Source organism: Entelurus aequoreus, linkage group LG23 (genome assembly GCF_033978785.1).
Source record: "Entelurus aequoreus isolate RoL-2023_Sb linkage group LG23, RoL_Eaeq_v1.1, whole genome shotgun sequence".
Lineage (NCBI taxonomy): Eukaryota > Metazoa > Chordata > Actinopteri > Syngnathiformes > Syngnathidae > Entelurus > Entelurus aequoreus.
Window position 1 is genome coordinate 20,548,615 of NC_084753.1, and position 27,213 is coordinate 20,575,827.

General features: G+C 39.8%; 1 protein-coding gene across 3 annotated transcripts in view; it reads left to right on the forward strand.

Moving 5' to 3' along the window:
- The first annotated feature begins 668 nt into the window (after nucleotides 1–668).
- The window catches only part of si:dkey-174m14.3 (uncharacterized protein LOC563117 homolog), an 81,051-nt gene continuing 54,506 nt past the window's right edge, over nucleotides 669–27,213 (forward strand). For 2 of the 3 annotated variants that reach the window (XM_062034447.1, XM_062034451.1), the window contains exon 1: nucleotides 761–975. Coding sequence is in view for 1 of the 3 variants with exons in the window: in XM_062034451.1 (XP_061890435.1) it covers nucleotides 953–975 (23 nt within the window). In the remaining 2 variants the exon portion in view is untranslated. Of the gene's footprint in view, nucleotides 684–760; nucleotides 976–27,213 lie in introns of those variants that run through there. The other variant, XM_062034450.1, reaches the window with a different exon arrangement.

The window sequence follows — 27,213 nt, forward strand, 5'->3', positions numbered from 1 at the left end:
AAAGACTGTAAAACAAATACACTTACCAACATCTTTAAATGATATTCACTACTATTGTAATTGTTCTATGGTATTGTGAATAAACTTGAAACTATAACAGCTGAGATAGGCTCCAGCACCCCCCGTGACCCTGAAAGGGACAAGCGGTAGAAAATGGATGGATGGATGGGTTTTAGATTAATCACATGACTTACTGTAACCCATTATTCTTGACAGTAATATTCTTTGCAGACTCAACAGATGTAGCCACCTGTATCCCTCCCATGCTGTATCCGTCCCCTCCTCTCTGTGTCTCTGCGCTCTCTTATTTAGCGCCATCGGTCAGGAGATGCGATATACTCTATATCTGCAGTCTGGCTGCAATGGAGGTTTCCACTCTATATCCCCCCCCCCCCCCCCCCCCCCCACCCATTTATGCTTCTCTCCGCTGTTGAGCTGATGTGATTGTTCCCACCTCACATGCATGGTAGGCAGCCAGCTGCAGCTTTGGACGGGGAAAGCCGTAAATGGGAGGATCTTGAAAGAGAAGGGGGGTATAGAGGAACATAAACAAAAACACAGGGACAGCATGCCTCATGAATATGCATGTGCATATGCATCCCCCCCGCAGGCCACGCCACTAATAACTCTTATTTCCCTTTTTAGGTGTGCGATGATGACATGAACCATATGGGCACCATCAGGTAGGCTGCTTCGTTTCCCTTCTGCACGCATCCTTCGTCACACCCACACCTTCCCTCCCACTCTTCCTCTCTTGCACTTCTTGTCTTCCCTCCCCGGCTTTGCTGCTGCTTCTTCTTCTTCTGGTGGCAGCAGAGGCGTCAGCAGCATCGTCAGCGGGGTGTGCGTGTGCTGCTGGGGTTTTCTCCCAGCTTAAAGGGAGAGCTGCTTGCACATACAGGAGGGAGTTTTCTCCACATCCCCCCCGGGGCCGGGTTTTTATCTCTCCAGGATGAAGCTGTGCTTGAGCGGGAGGTACTGCTTTTGTGTCCGTTTTTAAATTTGGACCGTGTGTGCGTGTTTGTCAGGGTTGACGGAAACTAATGCAGAGGTGCTTTTCTGCGAGTTTGATACAGATGAAGAGGTGTTTTCATGCCTGCGCAGGGGGATTCACTGAATCACGCTGCGCGCAACTCTAATGTAAATATCCAAACGAGATGCTCGAACACTTTGCATGACTTGTTTTTACCTTTTTCTGCAGTCACCTGTCGGAATGCTCACGGTGATTAATAACTCTGCATGATATCAGCACTCTTCCGGTCCGGTGTGATACCACGCAGCATTCGCATTAGGCCTTCATTTAAACTGTCCGCTAACGATCACTTTCCCAAACGAACGGAATTTCAGCGTCATTGTCGTTTTAGTTACGCCATTAGCAAAAGAGAACAGGCGCATTTGTGTACGATTACAGACGCCATTATGGCAATTGTCAGGCAGATTGGAGTTGGAAAAAGCGTCCAATGAGTGCTAATTAAGCTTCTTGGGTACGTTTCATTAATTGTCCTCAGCTCTGTGTCACAGCCTTAATTCAATTACTGCACCCTGGCCAAGATAAACGAGGATAGTCCCGCGCTTTTTATTGCGGGCAAGGTAACATACAACAACATGTGACAAGGTTAAGGTGAAGGCTGACCTTAACTTCTCCCCTCCTATCCCCCCCCCCCCCCCCCCCTCTACCGCACTGGCTTCCGTCTCTGACAACAACTTCCAGTCTGTACACGATGAAATGCCATGAAATCTATCCCCCGCTATTTCTCTCTCTCAAACAGCCTGTCCCTCCCTCTGCCGGCCGGGGTCCTGCCTCTAGGGCCCTGCGGCAGAGATGTGGATTTTGCAAGCAGCTAAACTTTACTTTGATTTGCGAATACTTTAAGTGTGAACATTGAACCAAATGTGTCACTATGCTCTCTGCAAAAACTGATGCAAGCTGGAAAAGTGGTCGTCACCCACCGTCCCCTAGTGGTGTTTTAAAGGTATGACTGGTATTAATCATCATTTGAGGTTGCCGGTGCAATTCAGGGGCGATAAGATCCAAAACGATTCAGTGAGTTGGAATCGATTCAGTACATTTTAAGACTGTAAAACAAATACTTGATACTGAACACTTAAGCCAAAAATATGTGTTCCGTAATGAGCTGTCAAAGGATGCACTTTTTATTACCAGGTGTACAGTAGGGAAGGGATTCATATGGCCTCATTCCTGGGTGAATCTTGCGTGAAAAGAAGGTGGGAGGGTTAATCATTTTGCAATGCGGTCTGCTGAAAATGATGGAAAGTGCCACTATAAAGCAACTGTCGGTTGCGGTCAAAGTCGAAATTGCCAAAAAACACATTTTAATCAATCAATCAAACAAAGTTTATTTATATAGCCCTTAATCACAAATGTCTCAAAGGGCTGCACAAACCACAACAGATCCCACGTCAGGGCAAGAAAAAACTCAACCCAATGGGAACAACGAGAAACCTTGGAAGGGACCGCAGATGTGGGGGACACACTTTTTGTAAGGGAATTAGGTATAAATGAATTATACATACAAACAAGCATGTAAACAAGAATCTTATTTAAATAAAGTGCAGCCAACACTTTGATAAGAGAAAACCTTTTCTGCTCTCATTTTCAGTATTCAAGAAATGTTCAATAAAATTACAGTAACCAACATTTTAACAGTAGAATTACCTGCTAAATAGAATAATACAATATTCATATAAACAATGTAAACCAAACACATCTCTCCAGGTTAAACGAGCTGTGATTGACTAAATACTCTCATTTTAATAAACAGCAGTGCAGTAATATCTGACAAAAGAACAAGTTTAACCAACTACTACTTGTCATAGTCAGCTCCACATCATACATGTAGTACATAATATCAGTGACGTGCGGTGAGGTTCATGGCTGGTGAGGCACTGACTTCATCACAGTCAGATTTACAAACATATGAACCCTAAAGAGTATCTTATTCACCATTTGATTGGCAGCAGTTAACGGGTTATGTTTAAAAGCTCATACCAGCATTCTTCCCTGCTTGTCACTCAGCATCAAGGGTTGGAATTGGGGGTTAAATCACCAAAAATGATTCCCGGGCGCGGTGCCGCTGCTGCTCACTGCTCCCCTCACCTCCCAGGGGGTGATCAAGGGATGGGTCAAATGCAAAGGACACATTTCATTACACCTAGTGTGTGTGTGACAATCATTGGTACTTTAACTTAACTTTAACTTTACACATACAAACTGTAGCACACAAAAAAGCACATTTAATAAAAAAAACGTTATTATTGTCTTACCTTTATGTAATATATTGGGTTGGAGGCAATAACCAGGCGAGGTGATGAAGTACGTCTCTTTACTATAGACTTCAGAACAGACTCAACACACTTGACGTCAGGTGCGCAACACCACGTAAATCGTTGGCCAACCAAAAAGTAACCCCAGTACGCTATAGCCAACATTAACCAGGAGATGGCAACAGACAAACATAGATAGAACTATTACATTCCTCCCCTTTTAGAAATGTACTATTGTATTACTCAAAATAAATTAACAACCCAACCAAAAAATGCAGCAGCTCAATAAGAAGCCAAAAAGTGCAAAGACAATAATGTTCGTGTTGGAGGAGTTGTGAATTTATGAAATATGAAATCCGTGCTGCAGTCTGCAGGTGTACCTAATGTTGTGGCCCTGTCATTCACAACTCCACCAACACGAACATTATTGTTTTTGCACTTTTTGGCTTCTTATTAAATAACTTTTTTAAATAGATTAAATCTTGCACGTGGAAAGTTTAAGTGTGGGCTTTAGGTGATATAACACTCCCGTCAGGGGGTGCATTCTACGCCGGGGGTGCATTCTCTACCACCAGGAGGCGGGATTACTGCGAGCCTCACACAGTGCGTCTTCGCAGCAGTTTTATGATTGCTCAGCACAAGAAATACTTTACACACATACAGTTGTTGACAAAATACACTGTACATTATATACCTCAGCTAACTAAACTATGGAAATGTATAATATAGTTCATATAGCAATACGGTCTCACTGCACAGCAGGCCAGCAGTTAGCCGAGTCCGCAATCTATGTTGAGGCACAACGCAGTGACGTGCCTCAACTGGCTGCTGATCACCGCACCGTCTCTTCTCAGTATTTGAACGGCAATTGTGAAAATTCAGCGATTTTGAATAAAAATAATCTAAAACTGGTGAAGTTAAATGGAAAACAACTTTATAGTATAATCACTGGATACATATAACAATTTAATACATTTTTTTTCTTTTTACATTTTTTTTCTTTCCATGATGGCAGGTGAGGCCCCACCTCACCTGCCTCTAGTGACTGCACGTTACTGCATAATATACATACATATCTCCAGTGAACAGTCTTGTGCTCAATGGCAATATTTCACAAAAAAGAAAAGAAAATTGAATTAATAAAATAAATATAAATTAAACATATCTCAAAAAGGTAACGGGAAGAAGTCAAGACACATTTGTGGTGTTGCCGTTTACATATGCTACCAAAAGTGAACAACTTATTAAAAAACATCTATGTCTTTGCAAAAGCCAAAGTGTTTCCATACACTGGACCACAATGGTGGCTTGTTCATTTCTCATTCGTCTGCTTCTCTTCTGGATTCCACCATACTTGTTTTTGATGACTTGTGGCGATAATGTTACTGACGGGCAGACTGACTTCTGTAATGTTTAAAGTATTTACCAATAAAAGTGCTAAAAAAAAAAACCCTACTATATATAAGTATGCTGTTCTTAAAGCCAATGTTTTCTTTTCTAGTATCAATTTCAAATCGATACTAGATGGTGATCTATTTAAAGCGGTGTTTGATCATAATGTTTTCCTGAAGGCCAACTTGCAGAGCACAGATCAATGTAGGTGAATCTTAGGAATATAAGTCAATAGATCGATGTAGTGGATGAATCGTTACTCCCCTACCGGCTGCACATTAGACAACTGAGAGAACCATGGTTGCTTCTTCACTATGTTCTGTTAATGTATTTGTCTTGAAACAGAAAAAAAAGGCTTTTTGTGCATTTAAAATAAGTAGTCATTATCATTATGTTTTAGCTATTTCTAACCATTAGCATATGTTTTCTAAAATTATAATTGCTAATTGATATATAATCATGCTGAAATTGCACTGAGCATATAGAACAGGGCTGTCCAAACATTTTCCAGCGAGGACCACGTACAAAAAATTTAAGATTGAGGGGCCACTTCAATACATTTTGTACATTAAAGATCCTAAACAAAATACAATGTACAAAACCCAAAACCAGTGAAGTTGGCACATTGTGTAAATCGTAAATAAAAACAGAATACAATGAAAGTTGAAATACCTTTTCAACTTATATTCAATTGAATTGACTGCAAAGACAAGACATTTAATGTTCAAACTGAAAAACCCATTTCTTTTGGCAAAAAATCATTAACTTAGAATTTAATGGCAGCAACACATTGCACAAAAGTTGAAAATTTCTACCACTGTGTTACATGGCCTTTCCTTTTAACAACACTCAGTAAACGTTTGGGAACTGAGGAGACCAATTTTTGAAGCTTTTCAGGTGGAATTCTTTCCCATTCTTGCTTGATGTACAGTTTAAGTTGTTCAACAGTCCGGGGGTCTCCGTTGTGGTATTTTAGGCTTAATAATGTGCCACACATTTTCAATGGGAGACAGGTCTGGACTACAGGCAGGCCAGTCTAGTACCCGCACTCTTTTACTATGAAGCCATGCTGTTATAACATGTGGCGAATGTGGCTTGGCATTGTCTTGCTGAAATAAGCAGGGGCGTCCATGAAAAAGATGTTGCTTGGATGGCAACATATGTTCCTCCAAAACATGTATGTACCTTTCAGCATTAATGGTGTCTTCACAAATGTGTAAGTTACCCATGAATTGGGCACTAATACACCCCCATACCATCACAGATGCTGGCTTTTCAACTTTGCGCCTATAACAGTCCAGCTGGTTCTTTTCCTCTTTGGTCCGGAGGACACGACGTCCACAGTTTCCAAAAACAATTTGAACACTTTTCCACTTTGCATCAGTCCATTTTAAATGAGCTCGGACCCAGCGAAGCCAGCGGCGTTTCTGGGTGTTGTTGATGAATGATTTTCGCTTTGCATAGTAGAGTTTTAACTTGCACTTTCAGATGTAGCGACGAACTATAGTTGCTGACAGTGGTTTTCTGGAGTGTTCCTGAGCCCATGTGGTGATATCCTTTTACACTGATGTCGTTTTTTGATGCAGTACCGCCTGAGGGATAGAAGGTCACGGGCATTCAATTTTGGTTTTCGGCCTTGCTGCTTACGTGCAGTGATTTCTCCAGATTCTCTGAGCCTTTTGATGATATTACGGACCGTAGATGGTGAAATCCCTAAATTCCTTGGAATAGCTCATTGAGAAATGTTGCTCTTAAACTGTTCGACAGTTTGCTAATACATTTGTTCACAAAGTGGTGACCCTCGTCCCATCCGTGTTTGTGAATGACTGAGCATTTCATGGAATCTAAAAAAAAAAAGATCCTGAGGGATCGAAGGTCACGGGCTTAGCTGCTTACGTGCAGTGATTTCTCCAGATTCTCTGAACCCTTTGATGATATTACGGACCGTAGATGGTGAAATCCCTAAATTCCTTGCAATAGCTGGTTGAGAAAGGTTTTTCTTAAACTGTTCAACAATTTGCTCACGCATTTGTTGACAAAGTGGTGACCCTCGGCCCATCCTTGTTTGTGAATGACTGAGCATTTCATGGAATCTACTTTTATACCCAATCATGGCACCCACCTGTTCCCAATTAGCCTGTTCACCTGTGGGATGTTCCAAATAAGTGTTTGATGAACATTCCTCAACTTTATCAGTCTCTTTTGCCAATTTTGCCAGCTTTTTTGAAACATTTTGCAGGCATCAAATTCCAAATGAGCTCATATTTGCAAAAAATAACAAAGTTTACCAGTTCAAACGTTAAGTATCTTGTCTTTGCAGTGTATTCAATTGAATATAGGTTGAAAAGGGTTTGGAAATTATTGTATTCTGTTTTTATTTACCATTTACACAATGTGCCAACTTCACTGGTTTTGAGTTTTGGCTTCTCTATGCTAAACTATCTGAAGAACACATCCACAATTTAGCTTTGTGGTATAAGCAACAAAGCAAATTAATTTAATATATAATCTAACCTCCTTGACTTGTTTTTATTTCGTCAATTTAAACCTTTTTCAGGGTTTTAGCAAACTCGAAAACTCACCATATCTTGCAAAAAATGTGTACACATGTTCATCATGACAGGAAGAACGGAAACCATTAAGACCATATACAGTGAGGCGCACAGGCCGCCGGCCATTTTGGTTTCCCGGCCCTATTTTTGACTGGATTTGGGCAGTTTCCATTTTTTATTTTTGTTCTAATCCAGGAAATGTCTGTAGAATGTATTGCAGGCCTTTAAAAAAAATTGGACAATCTTGACATAGAACCTTTTTCAATGTATCAATAGTTTTATACAAACCCCGTTTCCATATGAGTTGGGAAATTTTATTAGATGTAAATATAAACGGAATACAATGATTTGCAAATCCTTTTCAACCCACATTCAATTGAATGCACTACAAAGACAAGATATTTGATGTTCAAACTCATAAACCTTATTTTTTTTTTGCAAATAATAATTAACTTAGAATTTCATGGCTGCAACACGTGCCAAAGTAGTTGGGAAAGGGCATGTTCACCACTGTGTTACATGGCCTTTCCTTTTAACAACAATCAGTAAACGTTTGGGAACTGAGGAGACACATTTTTTAAGCTTCTCAGGTGGAATTCTTTCCCATTCTTGCTTGATGTACAGCTTAAGTTGTTCAACAGTCCCGGGGGTCTTTTAGGCTTCATAATGCGCCACACATTTTCAATGGGAGACAGGTCTGGACTACAGGCAGGCCAGTCTAGTACCCGCACTCTTTTACTATGAAGCCACGTTGATGTAACACGTGGCTTGGCATTGTCTTGCTGAAATAAGCAGGGGCGTCCATGGTAACGTTGCTTGGATGGCAACATATATTGCTCCAAAACCTGTATGTACCTTTCAGCATTAATGGCGCCTTCATAGATGTGTAAGTTACCCATGTCTAATACACCCCCATACCATCATAGATGCTGGCTTTTCAAGTCGGAGGACACGACGTCCATAGTTTCCAAAAACAATTTGAAATGTGGACTCGTCAGACCACAGAACACTTTTCCACTTTGTATCAGTCCATCTTAGATGAGCTCAGGCCCAGAAAGCCGATGGCGTTTCCGGGTGTTGTTGATAAACGTTTTTTCGCCTTGCAAAGGAGAGTTTTAACTTGCACTTACAGATGTAGCGACCAACTGTAGTTACTGACAGTGGGTTTCTGAAGTGTTCCTGAGCCCATGTGGTGATATCCTTTACACACTGATGTCGCTTGTTGATGCAGTACAGCCTGAGGGATCGAAGGTCACGGGCTTAGCTGCTTACGTGCAGTGATTTCTCTAGATTCTCTGAACCCTTTGATGATATTACGGACCGTAGATGGTGAAATCCCTAAATTCCTTGCAATAGCTGGTTGAGAAAGGTTTTTCTTAAACTATTCAACAATTTGCTCACGCATTTGTTGACAAAGTGGTGACCCTCGCCCCGTCCTTGTTTGTGAATGACTGAGCATTTCATGGAATCTACTTTTATACCCAATCATGGCACCCACCTGTTCCCAATTAGCCTGTTCACCTGTGGGATGTTCCAAATAAGTGTTTGATGAGCATTCCTCAACTTTATCAGTATTTATTGCCACCTTTCCCAACTTTTTTGTCACACGTTGCTGGCATCAAATTCTAAAGTTAATGATTATTTGCAAAAAAAAAATGTTTATCAGTTTGAACATCAACATCATGTTGTCTTTGTAGCATATTCAACTGAATATGGGTTGAAAATGATTTGCAAATCATTGTATTCCGTTTATATTTACATCTGACACAATTTCCCAACTCATATGGAAACGGGGTTTGTAGTTGCAATCAGTTTTCCTCCTCACTGTCACTAGTAGCAATATGTGGTGGTGTCACAAAAAAAGCAATTGTGTGGTTAACTTTTGAGTTTTGATGCATATTATTCTATGACTGTGGTTGACCGCCACAGTGCATTTGACTTTGGAGTTTTTGCTTTGAAATGTAAGTTGATCTTAGTCTAAAACTGGTGGTGCACCAACCAGTTACAGGTTATGTCACATGTATGTACAGCCACTTGTTGCTAGGCAAAATTGGCACACATTTTCTTGGCAACTTCATGCCTAGAGAAAGAACGGGGAAAGTTGGCAGCAGCACATTCAGACACATACTCTATTATATTACGGTACCTGTTCATTTAGTCAAGTCACTTTTTTTTGTTAAAAAGACAAAAAACATATATATATATATATATATATATATATATATATATATATATATATATATATATATATATATATATATATATATATATATATATATATATATATATATATATATATATATATATATATATATATATATAATTATTTTTTTAATTATTCACTTCTGTTACCGATACTGATATTATTCCAAAAGGGTATAAGTGCACATCATGCATACTTTTATAATTTTGTTTATTTTATTTTCAAATAAGTCAGCATGAAACACGCTGACCTACTTATTATTACCATCTGGAACGTACCTACAGTATGCTTTCTTTAAGTTGAACTGGAGTGGTAATTTTTTTTATTTTATTTTTTTAATTTGCGCTGTCTTTAAGTTGAACTGGAGTGGTATTTTTTTGGGGGGGGGCAACACCTAATGGCCAAAATAGTTCAGGAAGTCAAGCTCATGCTGCAGTAAATTGAATCCTACGGACACGTTTGTTACTGGATACTTTCTAATGCGTTTCTGCTTTGGAGACTTTGTATCTGTAAGTAATAAGCAACTATAATTATTTGATACTTGTTTTTATTGAAACATGTTTTAGACTGCAATATTGTTCAGGTAAGGACACTTATTACGTACTGTATGTGTTAGCTCACGTGTTATTGTGTGCTTAGCTGTTGTTTAGCTGCTAGCTCCTAGTAGCCTATAACCTACCATGTTTACCTATTGTAAATTGGTTTTCTAAAATACAACAAAACACTAACCTTGTGTGCTTATTAGAGGACATTTAGATGCCAACTGTGGCTGTCCAGCTTTGCAAAAGTAAACACGCTACAGGACTGCTTGTATCGCAAGCCTATAATTTTCCGATGCGTGTTTTTTTGTTGATATTGGACCAAGCTCCAATATCAAAGTCGTATCGGGACCGCCCTTACTATGAGGCCATCTCGAAAATCTAGAGCATTACTGAACTAGCTGTATGCCCTCCTCTGTCTTTTTGCCAATCAGCTTGTGCATCTATTACTACACTCCATGAGAGATAGTGGAATAAATCATATTTTCTAACAAAACATTGTTCAACATTGATCTTCAAAAACTTTATAACCACAAATCACAACCCTTCCCGCAGACCAGTTGTCCGTGTACATACAGCAGACAAGATATTGTGCTTATTTAAAGTTGTTTTTGTGTGTGATATCAATGATTCAACAAGAAAATGGTGGCATGGATTCAAAGTGCTCTATATTTAGCTAGATGTCCAGGCACTGGATGTGCAGCTCGTGTCGACTCAAGCAAATACATGCCTACTATTTGTTTGTCAAGTTTCATATGCTTTCATATATTTGAGGAATTCGGCAAAGCATTTCTGCAGGTATGCTTATTTTTACATGTCAAGGCCTGGGGGCCACATCTGGCCTGCCATGTCATTTTACAAGGCCCGCGAAAGCCTGGAAATAATGTGTGTCAAGGCTTTTCATCTTTCTTAATAAATGTATTAAAATGTTGAGAGAAAATCTTTTTATACATGTAAATGCAGTTGTTAGCCCAATATTATTTCATACAACAAGGTAGTGTTGTCCCGGTACCAATATTTTAGTACCGGTACCAAAATGTATTTCAATACTTTTCTATACTTTTCGGTACTTTTCTAAGTAAGGGGCACCACAAAAAATGGCATTATTGGCAATATTTTAACAAAAAAATCTTACGGTACATTAAACATATATTTCTTATTGCAATCGAATAACAATTTTGTCCTTAAATAAAATAGTGAACATACTAGACAACTTGTCTTTTAGTAGTAAGTAAGCAAACAAAGGCTCCTAATTTGTCTGCTGAAGTATGCGGTAACATATTGTGTCATTTTCCATTCTATTATTTTGTCAAAATGATGAAGGACAAGCTGTAAAAATGGATTATTAATCCACATGTTCATTTACTGTTAATATCTGCTTACTTTCTCTTTTAACATGTTCTATCTACACTTCTGTTAAAATGTAATAATCACTTATTCTTCTGTCCTTTGGATACTTTACGTTAGTTTTGGATGATATCACAAATGTATGCATCGGTCCGATACCAAGTAGCTACAGGATCATACATTGGTCCTCATGTGTCCAGGGACATATTTCCTGAGTTTAGAAACATAACATGAATTTTAAAAAAAGGAAAAAAGATTTTGTGATGATAAAAATATCAATGTAGTCATAGTAGTATCGGCTAGATACGCTATTGTACTTGGTATCATTACAGTGGATGTCAGGTGTAGATCCACCCATGGCGTTTGTTTACATTCAGGGTGCTAGCTCGCTGTTCGCAGTTAGCTATCGTATCCTCCTACAGTGTGTAGTGAAGCATGTTTAGCTATTCCTCGTCCTGCGGAGAGGATACTTGTTAGAAACTTACTTTATTCGTCGCAATGGAGGCGGGGATTAGTGATTTAGAAGTAGCTAAAGCACTGCAGACTGCAAATGGACGTTCGCCGCTAGCTAGCTAGCCATGTCTTAAAGCACCTCTTCCTGAGAGTGGTTCAGTGTTATAGATTCACCTTTTTCCTTAGTTTTTAGGCCAACATGCGTCCGTTCTCCCTTTTCTGTCTACACACTGTGTCTGCTTGTAAGTACTCCGTGATTGTGCGCTGCCGAACATGCTCCTCTGCTTGTAAAACCAGCAATGTCATGACGTGACGACGCGCCGTCATGCCGAGGGACCCGTACTTTTCAAACAGAGTATAGTACCGTTTTTGATTCATTAGTACCGTGATACTATACCAGAACCGGTATACCGTACAACCCTACAACAAGGTATTCCAAGCTTATTTTGTCATTGAACCCCTTTTTCAAGTAACTTCATTGGCCTTGTGGTTAGAGTGTCCACCCTGAGATCGGTAGGTTGTGAGTTCAAACCCCGGCCGAGTCATACCAAAGACTATAAAAATGGGACCCATTACCTCCCTGCTTGACACTCAGCATCAATGGTTGGAATTGGGGGTTAAATCACCAAAGTGATTCCCGGGCGTGGCCACCGCTTCTGCTCACTGCTCCCCTCACCCTCCAGGGGGTGATCAAGGGTGATGGGTCAAATGCAGAGGATAATTTCAACACACCTAGTGTGTGTGACAATCATTGGTACTTTAACTTTAACTTTCTACACTAGCCGAGCCAAAATATCTGCTTGTCACTCTTGAGTTGTGATTCCAAAGCAAGTTAGTAAACAATGGTCATAATAATCTGTCCCCCTTTTTTTCCATTGTGGCGATCTAAAATGCCTGATTTCGCTCCAGGATCTTCCAAAAGTTGCAGAAAAATCACCATTGGTGATGCAGAGAGACATTCGATGGTTAAAGCAGTTGTGTTATTTTTGAGTGCTGCTGGGAAATGTTGATGTTTGGCCAAAATGTGCGGGGTATTTACGGTGATTGTGCAAGGTTGTGGATAGTCCGCTGAGATTGGTTGAATTCATCATGAAATCCTGGAGGATGTGGCCCATAATGAAAATGATTTTGACACCCGTGCCATAACCCTATAAGATTTCTTGAAATATTTGGAAATGCTCATCTTTTTAAATAATTAATTTTCATTTTCTATCTTAATAACAACATGCACAGTTTTCCTTTAATGGCAAAATTAAAGCTCCCACACCTTAAAAATATTTTTTTTTCAAACGTGAAAACAAATGAAAGTGATATAATGTATTGTGGCCTCCAAAAAAAGTCAAAAGTAAGATGCTATTTTTAACTTTTATTGCCAATCTTATGCTAACAACCGGCTCAATTCCAACAAATATTCCCTCTCATGCAAACATTTTGGTCTCTGTGCTTCTCCAGACACGCAACAGCACTTCCTCCTTCTAGGCCATTCTTGTTCTAGGCACGGACGGTGTATTCGTGATCATGGGAAAAATCAACATCAAATCAAAACCACACCAACATAAAACATTAACACCAGCAGGAAGTTACGATATGAATGGATATATACTGTATAGCCTATTATTGACTTATGATGCACCGAAGTGAAGTGAGTTATATTCATATAGCGCTTTTCCTAGTAGTTAGAGTGTCCGCCCTGAGATCGGTAGGTTGGAGTTCAAATCCCAGCCGAGTCATACCAAAGACTATAGAAATGGGACCCATTACCTCCCTGCTTGGCACTCAGCATCAAGGGTTGGAGTTGGGGGTTAAATCACCAAAACGATTCCCAGGCGCGGCGCCACTGCTGCCCACTGCTCCCCAAGGGGATGGGTCAAATGCAGAGGACAAATTTCACCACATCTAGTGTGTGTGTGACAATCATTGGTACTTTAATCTTAATCTTAATCTTCACTAGAGACTCAATGAGCTTTACATAAAGAAACTCTACTTTGACCATTGGAAGAGTGATGCCGAAACGGGATGTTGTGACGACGTAGGCAATACGCACGGGATTGTCTGCAGCATGCCTGCGATATGGACCTATTTTAATGTATCTGCGTACAGCGATCTACAAGATGTGCAAATATTAAGAGGACAGTGTCGGCTTTCAAGGAGAGAAAGTCCAACTGGAGCAGCATCGCAAAGCAAGTGTGAAGTCAGGTTCGCAGTTCGCTGTTCATTGCAGCCATCGAGGGACAGAAGTAGAGTCACACAACATGAGTACAGTCTATAATAACACCAGAAAAATATTAGATTTGTTGCTCGTCATTTTTAGTAAAGAATCTTGAGACACTTCACAAAATGTTGAACAAAGTACATTGTGCAGTAAAGCAGCAACAATTGAAAATAGAGCAAAACGATATAATGTAAAAAGTATAGTCGAGGTTTCTGTGGTTTATCCGTTATACAGTGCTCAATACCGGGGTAGAGCGGAATATACATTAGGTCAGGAAAAAAACACTGAGGCTATTTCATCCTTACAAGCCTGTTTTGCAGGTTTCTCTGCTCTTCAGGAGATTCTCAGGGGATAAAATCCCCTGAAGAGCAGAGACACCTCTGAATCAGGCTTGTAGGGAAGAAATAGCCTCTGTGTTTTGTCCTGACCTAACGTATAATGTAAAAAGTATATGTTAATATTAATTATTATCTCATATTTGTTTTTAAATGTATGCACTAGAGATGCGCGGTTTGCGGACACAACCGCGGATGCATGACGAAAAAAATAGATTTTAAATAGAATTGGGCGGGTGGCGGTTGAACCAATTCGGAAATATATATACAGAGTTAAATGTTGTTACCCACATACGAAAAACGAGCAGCACTCTTTGAAACAGGCAATTATTCATCAGGCACTGCTGCAGCTGTCACGCCTGTACAAAAAAAAACAATAATCGATTTCTTCAGATTCCAGCAGCTGTCAAAGACGAAGTATCCTTCCAGCGACGGGCAGTCAAAGCCAAAGTGACAAATGACCACGGAAGTAAATGGGGGGGAAGTTTTTGTAGGGGGAAGACATTTGGCGTGACACAGCACACCACAACACAACACAACAGAACACAACAGAAGAAGAAGAAAAAAATAAAAAGATGGCAACGCCAGCAGCAAACGTGGTACGCGACAAACTAAAAAAGGGAATACTAAAGACCAGGGAAAAAAAATAACAATAATAGTCAACACTTTCTTAATGGAAATGACAATAATATTATAATAATGATAAATAATATTATCACGCATTAATATCTCTTAGCCTCTAATGCAGGGGTGGGCAATTAATTTTTACCGGGGGCCGCATGAGCTACCCGAGCACTGCTAGAGGGCCACATCGACAATATTTCAATTAAATTTTGCTCAATATTATTTTTGATCATCATCGGCAGTCACTCGTAGTCGAGTATGACTGTCCTCAGAATGGATGGATTCCCATTCGTGAGGACGCCTGCGCGTGACGTCTTTTAGCGTGGGGAGACTGATGCGCCTGCAGCCACCACACGGTCCTTGGCAGAGAGGGGCCTTGATCCAGTGGCATGGATCCATGACGACTGGAGACCACGCTCTGTTGCAGCCTTCATCCGCCTTCAGTGCCGTTGTGACATGCAGTGTCATCCTCCGCCACTTCCACCGTTGAGGTCTTTCAAATGCTATTCAACCCATAGCTGGGACCCTGACAGGTACTACCACCCCGGGTCAGAGTGGACCTGGGAGCAATGATGACTGAGGGGTAACTCCACCTTCCCCAAAACTCCAGAACTCCCGAACTGAAGCCTCATCACCGGATGCAGTTTTGAGTCATACCCAGGACAATTATTTTTGATATATACCGTAAGATAAATAATAATAATAATAATAATAATAATAATAGTAATACTTCAACATAGTGTGTGTAACAGCATTCCATGACTAATATAAATAAATTAACATTAATAATAAATGACAGTAAAATAAGCATACGTATGACTGAGGAGTCATAGTGTAACTTTGTGTGGTGTTTGAGTTGTCCGACTTTTTGTGTGGCCATAAACGCACCAGTGGTTTAGTGGTATGCGTGTTGGTGACAGATGACAAGTTGGTTTTGGCCTGGTTTGTACGGCAGAAAATGACTAGTTTTTCCAGATAGAATTGTTTTACTCATGTTTTTGGTGTGGTTATGTCCGAATATAAACAGTTTTGTTCAATAAAGTGATCGATATAATTCCTGTCCTCGAAGCATCTCGATAGACGTTACAATAATTGAACGGTGTTCAATTGAACGGTGTTGACGAACACCATTAGGGCCGCTTGTTGTCACTGTCACTCAAAGTTGCATTGCAAAATTCCATAGAATAAATATGTTTATTTTGTTTATAATTCAGATGGGATTTGATTTGGTGCGCGGCATATACTTGCTGCGCGCAGCGGACGCTTGAGCAGTGCGCAATTGCGCAGGCACGCACCTTAGGTGAGGGGACGTTGCTTTGCAGTTCATGTGTTGTTGAAAACACGGCATTCCTCATCAACTTTTCTCTTTTTGGCGTCTCGGGTGTAAACCGTGCATCACTTGTCGCTGCATGTGCACCTTCACTCACAGGTTACACACGGACACACGCCCATAAATAATACTTTTCAAAATAAAAGCAGCACAGTTGTATTGCGCGCAGGACATAGATGTTTTTTCAACTTTATTTTGTAATTGCAGTTGTTCACATTCACTCACAATCACGCACACGCATACGTCCACACGGAAGTAATACAAATAACGATTTTCAAAACAAAAGCAGCACCGTTGTATTGCACACTCGACATAGATACTTTTTAAAATTTATTTTGTAATTTATAATTGGCCTCACGCGGGCCGGACAGGGACGCACAAAGGGCCGGATGCGGCCCGCGGGCCGCAGAATGCCCAGGTCTGCTCTAATGCGTGGCCAAGAGATATTAATGCGTGGCACGCATTGAATGTCTCTGCTGCATTGGATCAGTCTCCTTAGATATATAACAACGGGTGGGAGGCGGGTGGCGGGCGGTTGTGGTTTTGATAAAATGTTAGTTCGGGTGGATGATGGGTGGATGACGACTTTTGTGATGCGGTTGCGGATGAAATAATTGCCTATCCGCGCATCTCTAGTATGCACACATTTTTTTTTGCCTTTTTAAAGAAAATCATATCATAGCAAACTATACGACGACGTCACGGTGACCACGGCCCCACCACACCCCCACCGCCACAGGTATTTGGCAACCTAACCTTTATGGATTTATTCAATGCTCTTATCATTTACTTAAATATTACATTGATTACATGATACGTTTTGGATTATTTAATTTTAAGACAAGCGGTAGGAAATGGATGGATGGATGGACATATTTATTTAGACCACAATTGGATTTGTTGTTTGAGCTACCCTATGATCAAGTTTTATTTTTATTTTTATTTTTATCATTATAACATCTCAAATTGACACAGAAAATTACTCCCAAAATGGAAAACACATCTGAAAATAGCTTTGAAGGTCAATTTGAACATATACATTACTGTGGTAACACTTTAGTATGGGGAACATATTCTAAGTAACAAAGACTTAATTTAGAGTTATTTGGACACTAGGGGAACATATTCTAAGTAACAAAGACTTAATTTAGAGGGTTAGGGTTAGGGTTAGGGTTGGTTGTGTAATAAGGCCATGCAGAATAAGGCATTAATAAGTACTTAAAATGACTAATTAAGAGCCAATATGTTACTAATTTGCATGTTAATAAGCAACTAATTAACGGTGAATATGTTCCCCATACTAAAGTGTTACCATTATTGTTACTATTATCATTCAAATATCAAATAACACACCAAAAATAGATTAAAAAATGTTGTATTTAAAATTGCTAAGTTACTTGCTACTAATGACACACCAGTCACACTTTTAATGTTGTTTTTTAGCAACTTGACAGCCCACAGTGTACTACTACATTATATTAGTCAACAAACATGGTTCCTTTAGTGCAGTTCGAGGTTCTTCATCATTTGTATTCAGTGTAAAAGCGATGTAGTGGATAGAACTGGTATGAGCAGGTTCACATCTGCCACATACTAATGTGCTCTCCTCTGGTCCTCGTTGTCTGACCGGGCGGCCTTTCTGTTGTGGTGACGCGCAGGTGATGTGTGGAGAAGCTCTCTGACAGATCCTTCAGGAGTCATTAAGTGGATCTTATCATCTTAAGCCCATTATGCTCCCTTTCCTTTGCCCTCTTCTTCAGCGGCAGGTCACATTCATTCCTCCTGTCGAAGCATTGGAAACAAATGAAATATCACAGCTGCTACTGCATATTCTTTCAAAGTATTAATAGGAACTAAAGTTCTCAACCTATGTGTTGAATAGTTTGGACATTTTCCTATTGAATATTAAAGATCAATGCTGCATGATATATTTAATACTAATGTAATGTGGAAAATACATAATTATTGAGCAGTTGTTGTGTACATACATTGTTTGTTCACGTTTTACACCTATATTTATTCAAATATACAATCGTGGTCAAAAGTTTACATACACTTGTAAAGAACATAATGTCATGGCTGTCTTGAGTTTCCAATAATTTCCTAAACTCTTATTTTTTTGTGATAGAGTGATTGGAGCACATGCTTGTTTGTCACAAAAAATACTCATGAAGTTTGGTTCTTTTATGAATTTATTATGGGTCTACTGAAAATGTGACCAGTTCTGCTGAGTCAAAAGTATACATACAGCAATGTTAATATTTGGTTACATGTCCCTTGGCAAGTTTCACTGCAATAAGGCGCTCTTGGTAGCCATCCACAAGCTTCTGGCAAGCTTCTGCTTGAAATTTTGACCACACCTCTTGACAAAATTGGTGCGGTTCAGCTAAATGTGTTGGTTTTCTGGCATGGACTTGTTTCTTCAGCATTGTCTACACGTTTAAGTCAGGACTTTGGAAAGGCCATTCTAAAACCTTATATCTAGCCTGATTTAGCCATTCCTTTACCACTTTTGACGTGTGTTTGGGGTCATTGTCCTGTTGGAACACCCAACTGAGCCCAAGACCCAACCTCTGGGCTGATGATTTTAGGTTTTCCTGAAGAATTTGGAAGTAATCCTCCATTTTTATTGTCCCATTTACTCTCTGTAAAGCACCAGTTCCATTGGCAACAAAACAGGCCCAGAGCATAATACTACCACCACCATGCTTGACGGTAGGAATGGTATTCCTGGGATTAAAGGCCTCACCTTTTCTCCTCCAAACATATTGCTGGGTATTGTGGCCAAACAGCTCAATTTTTGTTTCATCTAACCACAGAACTTTCCTTCAGAAGGTCTTATCTTTGTCCATGTGATTTCAGTAGACCCATAATAAATTCATAAAAGAACCAAGCTCCATGAATGTTTTTTGTGACAAAAAGTATGTGCTCCAATCACTCTATCACAAAAAAATAAGTGTTGTAGAAATTATTGGAAACTCAAGACAGCCATGACATTATGTCCTTCACAAGTGTATGTAAACTTTTGACCACGACTGTATGCACGCAGTTTTATGAATATATACATGACTGTATAAATAAAACTATCATCGTTCGAGACTTTAACTCCACAATTCTGTTTGTGATGGCGAAGAGAGGGGATGTGATGATAACCATAGAACTAGAAATTGCACTTGCAGTGACATAGGAGGGATGTTGGGGTTTGCTGGACCGACTTAATTTGACCCCGGGGTATTTTAGTATGCGCGCACATACCCTATTTTCATATATACAGTGCATACAAAAATAAATACAAAGCATAGTAGTTGCAGCTGTACAGTAATACTATCCACCTAGTATTTACTTGTATTAGTAGATTCATAGCTACAAATTGTGGGCTGTACACACAGTAATAGTCTTGCAATATTAAAGTGCTAAACGTGTTCTGTTAATATCAAAACACACCTTAAAGTTAGTGATATCGCTAGAAACTATGTTTTACTACCGACAGGAAAAGCATCTTCTTGTTGCTTGCATAATTGGCCATGACACGTTTGCAAAAAAGTGATTAAAAAATCATGAAAAAGCAAAACAAATGGGTTTTGAACTATAAATGTCAAACATATCTGTTGCTTCTTTTTGTATTATTTTTTTCAATGTCACCAATACAGAGATGCCCGTGAGAGGTTTCAGGTGCACTAGATTTGTCGCAAATAAGGGTTCTGATTACTTGCTAAATATAGTTAAATTGGCAAAACCAATCCCTCCTGCTCCATCTTCTTCTTATTTGGTGGACCAGTGGGTTGTTGCACAAAATGAGGATAAAGACATCCAAATGTGAAATCTCGCCTGGTTGGCGCTTTCTTGGATTGATTGTTTGCACGTTTGCCGAGCCAGGATGAACAGATGCGACTTGCCATCGTTAGGATAATGTGTGTTCACGGCATTCTTACGGAGACCACAAGATTGATCACAGAATCACCCATGAAAGAAAATGCAACCAGATGCTGAACAGTTTCTCCTTCAGCAATATAAAGAAATAACAGAAACTAAAATAAAAATTTAAAAAAACACCACCAAAAAAGAAAGGGATTTTTTATTTTTACAATTTGACTCAAACTTAAACTTATTTAAATGCATGATTGGATTAAAACAAATGCACTTGAAATAAATAGTTTAGTGATGTATTTGTTTAGTTACTCTTCCTGCCACAACCCCAGGCCAGGGATCGAACCCGAGAATACTGATAGCGGAGTCACCGCAGTATTACTTTCCCTGGCTTGATAGCTTGGTCTGGAGCAAGATAGCTGCAGAGAATCAATCCCCATAGTTACTTGTCCGGGATAAACTTGACTTGCTTTTGTGCAACCAACTTGAGGCTCAAGTCATCCAGGATAACCAACATTTCTTCATCCTGTGTCCAGGTTTTGTGCAATAAGCCTGTGGCGTGTTCTAATGTGTTTATGAACCAGGGCGAACAAGTAGCACAAAATCTATTCGCGGCGGTACAAATGAATTTGTGGCAGCTCGCCATTGTGGGGAAATACCATGTGTTGGAAATACTGGGTCTGTGTGTTCAGTACAATATGACAATGAACAGATTGTGTTGACTTTAAAGGATCCGTTGTTCGTTTTTGCATTCCATAGTCATTATTTCTCTGGACTGCACTAACTTTTTTTGCATGTTTGAGCTAAAAACCTTAAGTACAAGGGGAACTGCACTTTCTGTGGAATTTTGCCTGTTGTACACAATCATTATGAAGGACCAAAACACTCATGTCTTTATTTTTTTGGGAGATTTTAAAGATAATAAAAAACGCTTGGAAGATGAGCCTAATGCAGGGGTCGGCAACCTTTACCACTCAAAGAGCCATTTTGACCAGTTTCACAAAATAAAGAAAACAATGGGAGCCACAAAACTCTTTTGAAATTTAAAATGAAATAACACTGCATACAAAGTTTTTTTTTGCTTTGTGCTATGTATAAACCAGGGGTATCAGGCAAGTTTTATATGAATGCCGCTTGACAGCATCACACTTGTCAACCCTCCCAATTTTTCAGGGAGACCCCCGAATTTCAGAGCAACTATTCTCTCGAATGTCTGCTGATTTTCACCCAAACAACAATAATAAGGGCGTGCTATGATGGCACTGCCTTTAGCGGCCTCTACAACCTGTACAAACAGCTTGTCAGCCCAGCCACATGTTGTATGCGGCTTCTGCAGACACACACAAGTGACTGCAAGGCATACTTGTTCAACAGCCATACAGGTCACACTGAGGGTGCCCGTTTAAACAACTTTAACACTCTTACTAATATGCGGCACACTGTGAACCCACACCAAACAAGAATGACAAACACATTTCGGGAGAACATCCGCACCGTAACACAACATAAACACAACAGAACAAATACCCAGAATCCCATGCAACTCTTCCGGGCTACATTATACACCCCTGCTACCACCAAACCGGGTTCACAGTGTGGCGCATATTAGTAAGAGTGTTAAAGTTGTTTATATCACAACCCTCAGTGTAACCTGTATGGCTGTTGACCAAGTATGCCTTGCAGTCACTTACGTGTGCAAGCAGAGGCCGCATACTACATGTGACCGGGCCGGCACGCAGATAGCATGGTGTAAAAGCGGACGCGACGACATGTTGTAGAGGACGTAAAAGGCAGTGCCATCGCGGCACGCCCTCAATATTGTTGTCGGGGGGGAAAATCGGAGAATGTTTGCCCCGGGAGATTTCCGGGAGAGGCACTGAAATCCGGAAACCTCACGGAAAAATCGGGTGGTCCGTGTACCTTCCGTTCATTCTATTTCCGGGGCCGTTTTTCGATTTTTATTATACTGTATGTGACAGATTTTAAAACAAACGAAAAAGGGTGGATTTTCATTAAAATATTGCCATACAATTGGATGTTGTGCTGTTTTCCTTTTATGGATTTTAATTATTCCAGATAAACACAAAAATCTAAAAAAAATGTTAATCCAAATTGCAAAAATGCGTGGTTATCTGTGTGATGACAAATTGAACCGGAAGCAGTATTTTAGCTTTTCCTTTGCGTTTAGCATGTTTTTAGCGTAACGGTAACATCTTTGTTCAGCAGGCGTCCTATTGTTGTTTTAAAAAAGTGTCATTAAACAGTTTTGTTTCTGAATTGAAAATAGAAAAAATAGTCCGAAATGTATATTTCTGATTTGTATTTAAAAATTTGAAATACAATGGACGGAAGGTACACGGACCAATATTTACCTTATTTTGATCATTTTAATCAATGCTGGAACTAATTCTTCGGCGCATTTATTTCCGTTTCCAAAGCAACGCACGTCCGACAATGTGTGTTCCTACTTCCGGGTGCAAAACGCTGGTGTGTGTTCTAATCATGGCAGACTTGATAACAGACAACAAGGACAACTATTTTTAGACCGATGAGGATTCACTACCTTATATTTTTGAATCCGAATTTATGGAGGATGAACTGCTGCTTCACGAAGCCAGCATGAAGGAAGAGTGAGACGTTGGAGCAGACTGAAGCTGAGAGAGTGAGGTGGAAGTGAATCGAAGCTGCAAAAATGTGTAACTTGAAGTCAAGCTTTTTCGACATAGATGGCGTGCTTACCCATGGTTAACCGTAAAAAATACGTCCCTGGCCAGCTGTACCAAACAAACAACTATCCATCGAGTGAGTCACACTTTATATTGGTCATGATACACGCAGCATGTCATGCGTGTATCATGGCAGACAGCATATGCTGTCTGGCTAGCTGTGTACAAACAAAACATGAAATGTAGGCTAATACCTTACAGCAGGGGTCTCAGACATGCGGGCCAATTGCGGCCCGCGAGACGTTATTTTGCGGCCCGCACCTTAGTATGAAAATGTAATGTTAGTGCGGCCCGCGAGTTTTATATGAATGGCGCTTGACAGTGACACACTTACCAGCCCTCCCGATTTTTCCGGGAGACTCCCGAATTTCAGGGCAACCATTCTCTCGAAAGTCTGCTGATTTTCACCCTAGCAACAATATTAAGGGCATGCCGTGATGGCACTACCTTTAGCTCCCTCTACAACCTGTACAAACAGCGTGCCAGCCCAGTCACATGTGTCATGTCTGTGATTATGTTTTGTTTTAGTCATGTTCGGATTTGGTTTTGGACTTTTTGTGCACTTTTATTTGTCACCATAGCAACCATTAGTTTCACCTGGTTCACATTGTCATGTCACGCACCTGTTCACCTGTCTTGTCACGCACCTGTTTTCACTGATCACGTCAGTATTTAAATCTGTCTGTTTCTGTTGTTCGTCCTGGCGTCCTCACACTATTTCATCACTCTGCTCCATGTCTTGTCACAGTTCTTTACCAAGTAAGTTTTGTTCATTTATGCCACAGTTAGTGTTTTTGTTTTATTGTTCATAGTTTTTGTGCCCATGTGCATGTCTTTTGTTTCATAGTCAAGTTTGTATTTCCGCCTTTGTGTGCGCCTTTTGTTTGCTTCCTTTTTTTGTAGTTTATTAGTGATAAAAAAAATAAATAATGTATTTAAATTCATGCCTTGCCCGCGCCAATTTTCCTTTGTACATGTTAGAAAGCGGAAAAAAAACATTCTGTCTTCTTGTCTCTCATAATGATGGTGAACGATAGGCAAAATTCTGAAAAAAAAGTGCAGTTCCCTTTAAGTACAGCATGTGACCGCAATGCTACATGATTACAAGTGACAAATGATCGGCAGATTTGTAGAGGTTATCTTTCGTTATCATTAGCAATATGTGAGGTTGCAATGTAAAATGTGATCTCATTTTACTGAGTTTCTTCAAAATCTACAGTAGGGAAGGGATTCATATGGCCCCATTCCTTGGATCTTGCGTGAGAGGAAGATGGGGGGTAATCATTTTGCAATGCAGTCTGCTGAAAATGATGGAAAGCGTAACTCTACAACTGACACTGTGGTCAAAGTTGAAATTGCCACCAAACACATTTTAAGACGTTCAACACTCTTGTGCCATCTGGCTGTTTAAAGTGGATAGAAAACCATAGACTTAGACAAACTTTATTGATCCACCAGGGAAATTGTTCCACACAATAGCTCAGTTACAGAGGATGGAAAGGATAATGCACTCTAGGACACAAAAAGAGGGCAAAAACAAAAGGTATAAAGTAGACTCAATCAATCAAAGTTTATTTATATAGCCCTAAATCACGAGTTTCTCAAAGGGCTGCACGAGCCACAACGACATCCTCGGCTCAGATTCCACATCTAAAAATGTACCATAGTAGCAATATAAAATATAACCTATATGCAATATTTACATATTATATATACAGTATATAATATATATATATGGATGTACTACCAGTCTGTGGTTGCCAGTGTTCTGTACTACATCGTAGTGTGCTGGGGGGGGCAGAACATCTAAGAAGGACAGCTCCAGACTGTAGAAACTGATCAGGCGGGCCGGTTCTATGATCGGAATAAAACTGGACACACTAGTGACGGTGGCAGAGAAGAGGACTGTGGAAAAACTAGTGAGCATCATGGATGATGCCAGTCGCCCTCTGCATACCGTTATCAGTAGCCAGAGGAGCCTGTTCAGTGCTAGACTGCTTCATCCCAAATGCAGGACTAATATACTAAAAAAACTCCTTTGTACCACACGCCATTCGACTGTACAACTCCTCTCTAGAGGGGAGGGGGGGGGGGGGGGGGGGTACTAGGATGACAGGTGATGCAAAACAATAACAGTGCAATACTTTTTCATAACATGGTCACTACTGCCATAGTTTCTCTTGTTATATTCTTATTTTACTGTTATATTTTTATTCTCATTGTTGCTTTTTTATTGTTATTGTTATTGTAATATTTTTCTATTTTGTTTCCATTTATACCCCCATTATTTACTTTTAACTTTTTAAATTCGATCTCAATTCTGTACACTGCTGCTGGAATTTTAATTTTCCTGGGGGAACTCTCCTGAAGGAATCAATAAAGTACTATCTATGGGTGCTTAATTTGAAAATGAATTTTTGTTTGTGGATTGTATGCAACCTGTCGTGTTCCCTGGTTTTCAGTGTACATGGGTGAAGGTGTGTGTTGCTGAGCCCAATCTGGACGTAATCTGAACTGGACCTGGTTTTAAGAACCCTTTTGAACAATCTGATTTCATTGACAACCCGGTCTGGTGAAGATAAAGTCCTTTGTTTGTTTTGTTTTGTTTTATTTATTTATAAAACATTTTTTAATAACTTTTGTTTTTTTAAGTGGAATAAAAAAAGATAAATAAATGAAAAAATTAAAATAAAAGTAAAAAAATAAAAATAAAAAACACTTTTTCTTGGATAGAAAAGAAAGTAAAGCAATACAAAAACAATTACATAAAAAATAGTAATTCATGAAAATGTTAGTGGACCAGCAGCACACACAATCATGTGTGCTCTAAAGACTGTATCCCTTGCAGACTGTATTATTCTATATTGTAGGAACCAGAAGTTTTTTAATAACAGAAAGAGACAGACCCTTTTGTGTAAATGAGTGTGGATGAGTGTGAATGGTGGAGGGAGGGTTTTCTTGGGTTGATGCACTAATGGTAAGTGTATCTTGTGTCTTTTTTTATGTTGTTTAAAATAAAATAAATCAATAAATACATAAATAAAATGAATAAATTAATAAATAAAGTACTATCTATCCAGCTATCTATATATTGATATATTATATTATATTATATTTGTATATAATATATACAATATATAACAAATCCCAATTACCATGTACAATATTACAGTATATGTAACAGCTGCAGCAAAAAAAAAAAAGGGCAGCATAAAATAGAGAGTAGATCCAGCAGAAAATATACATTATAAACAAAGAGAGGTACCTTACATAGAAGCGGTCCGATAAACCCCCCCAAATAAACATGTTTCATGTCTCAGGTAAACCGTGATGGGGTCATATAAATCCCCTTCCTACTGTACTCAAATTCAGGGTTACTAATTCAGTTCATTACCAATGAATTTATGGCCTTGGGAGTTTCCACTTAAGTGTAAGTTCTTAAGCAATAGTTTCAGAAAGGATGTGTGAATTTAGTTATTTTTGCTGCTGGGAGAAGCAATCCAGTATGTCCGGGGTGTTTTCCCCCTTCTTCTTGACGTCCATGATTGACTGTTTTGCTGTTTCTGCGTGGACATTAGAATAGTATAGCGGTTTGAGACCAGAAAATCTTGAGCAACCAAAAGCATATATGAGCACATGCTACTTGCACACAAAAAAACTGAAGACTTGCAACAAGAGGTGCTGCAAGTTACCGCAAGGGGTTGAGCGGTGAGGGTATGGGTATGTGTGTGTGTCTTAGTCAATGGGTGCGTGTATTGTCTATAAGCCTGGAGGTCGCTCCGCTCGTCGTTTTTGGAACAGAGTTAACTTCCCAGGTGTCTTTGAAGAAGGGGGAAGGGATTTTTCAGGGCATCATTCGCAGCACTGGTCTCGCTTGCCAAGGATGTTGCAAAGGAATTCAAATTGTAGACAAGGGTTATTTTTGGTTAGGTGAGAAAACACCTTCCAAAGATTTGTCAGCTCAAATTATCCATTCTGGCTCTCAAATTGGTCATAATTTCACCTTGCAGAATGGAAAGTTTCTCCGCGATGTTATCCAATTTGCGATGTAAGTCCGAGATCGCCAAAGTCTGAGTGCTCAGCTCTACATACGCATACACAATGCGCTGGCTGTGGAATTCAAATGAGGGCGAGTCAAGTTGGGCAAGTCGGGCCACCGACGCGGGGAACGCCAAGGCTAGGTCTGTTTGCTAGCTCTCTGTTTGTAGTGAATGCAAAGCACCTTTTAATGTGCAACTCCGATCCTTCGCGCACGGCCAGACAGATATGATTTTGACTGTTCAAAAAAGCAACAATTTATGACTGTCTTCTGCCCGTGAGACCGCTTGGACAAAATATCTCATCTCGC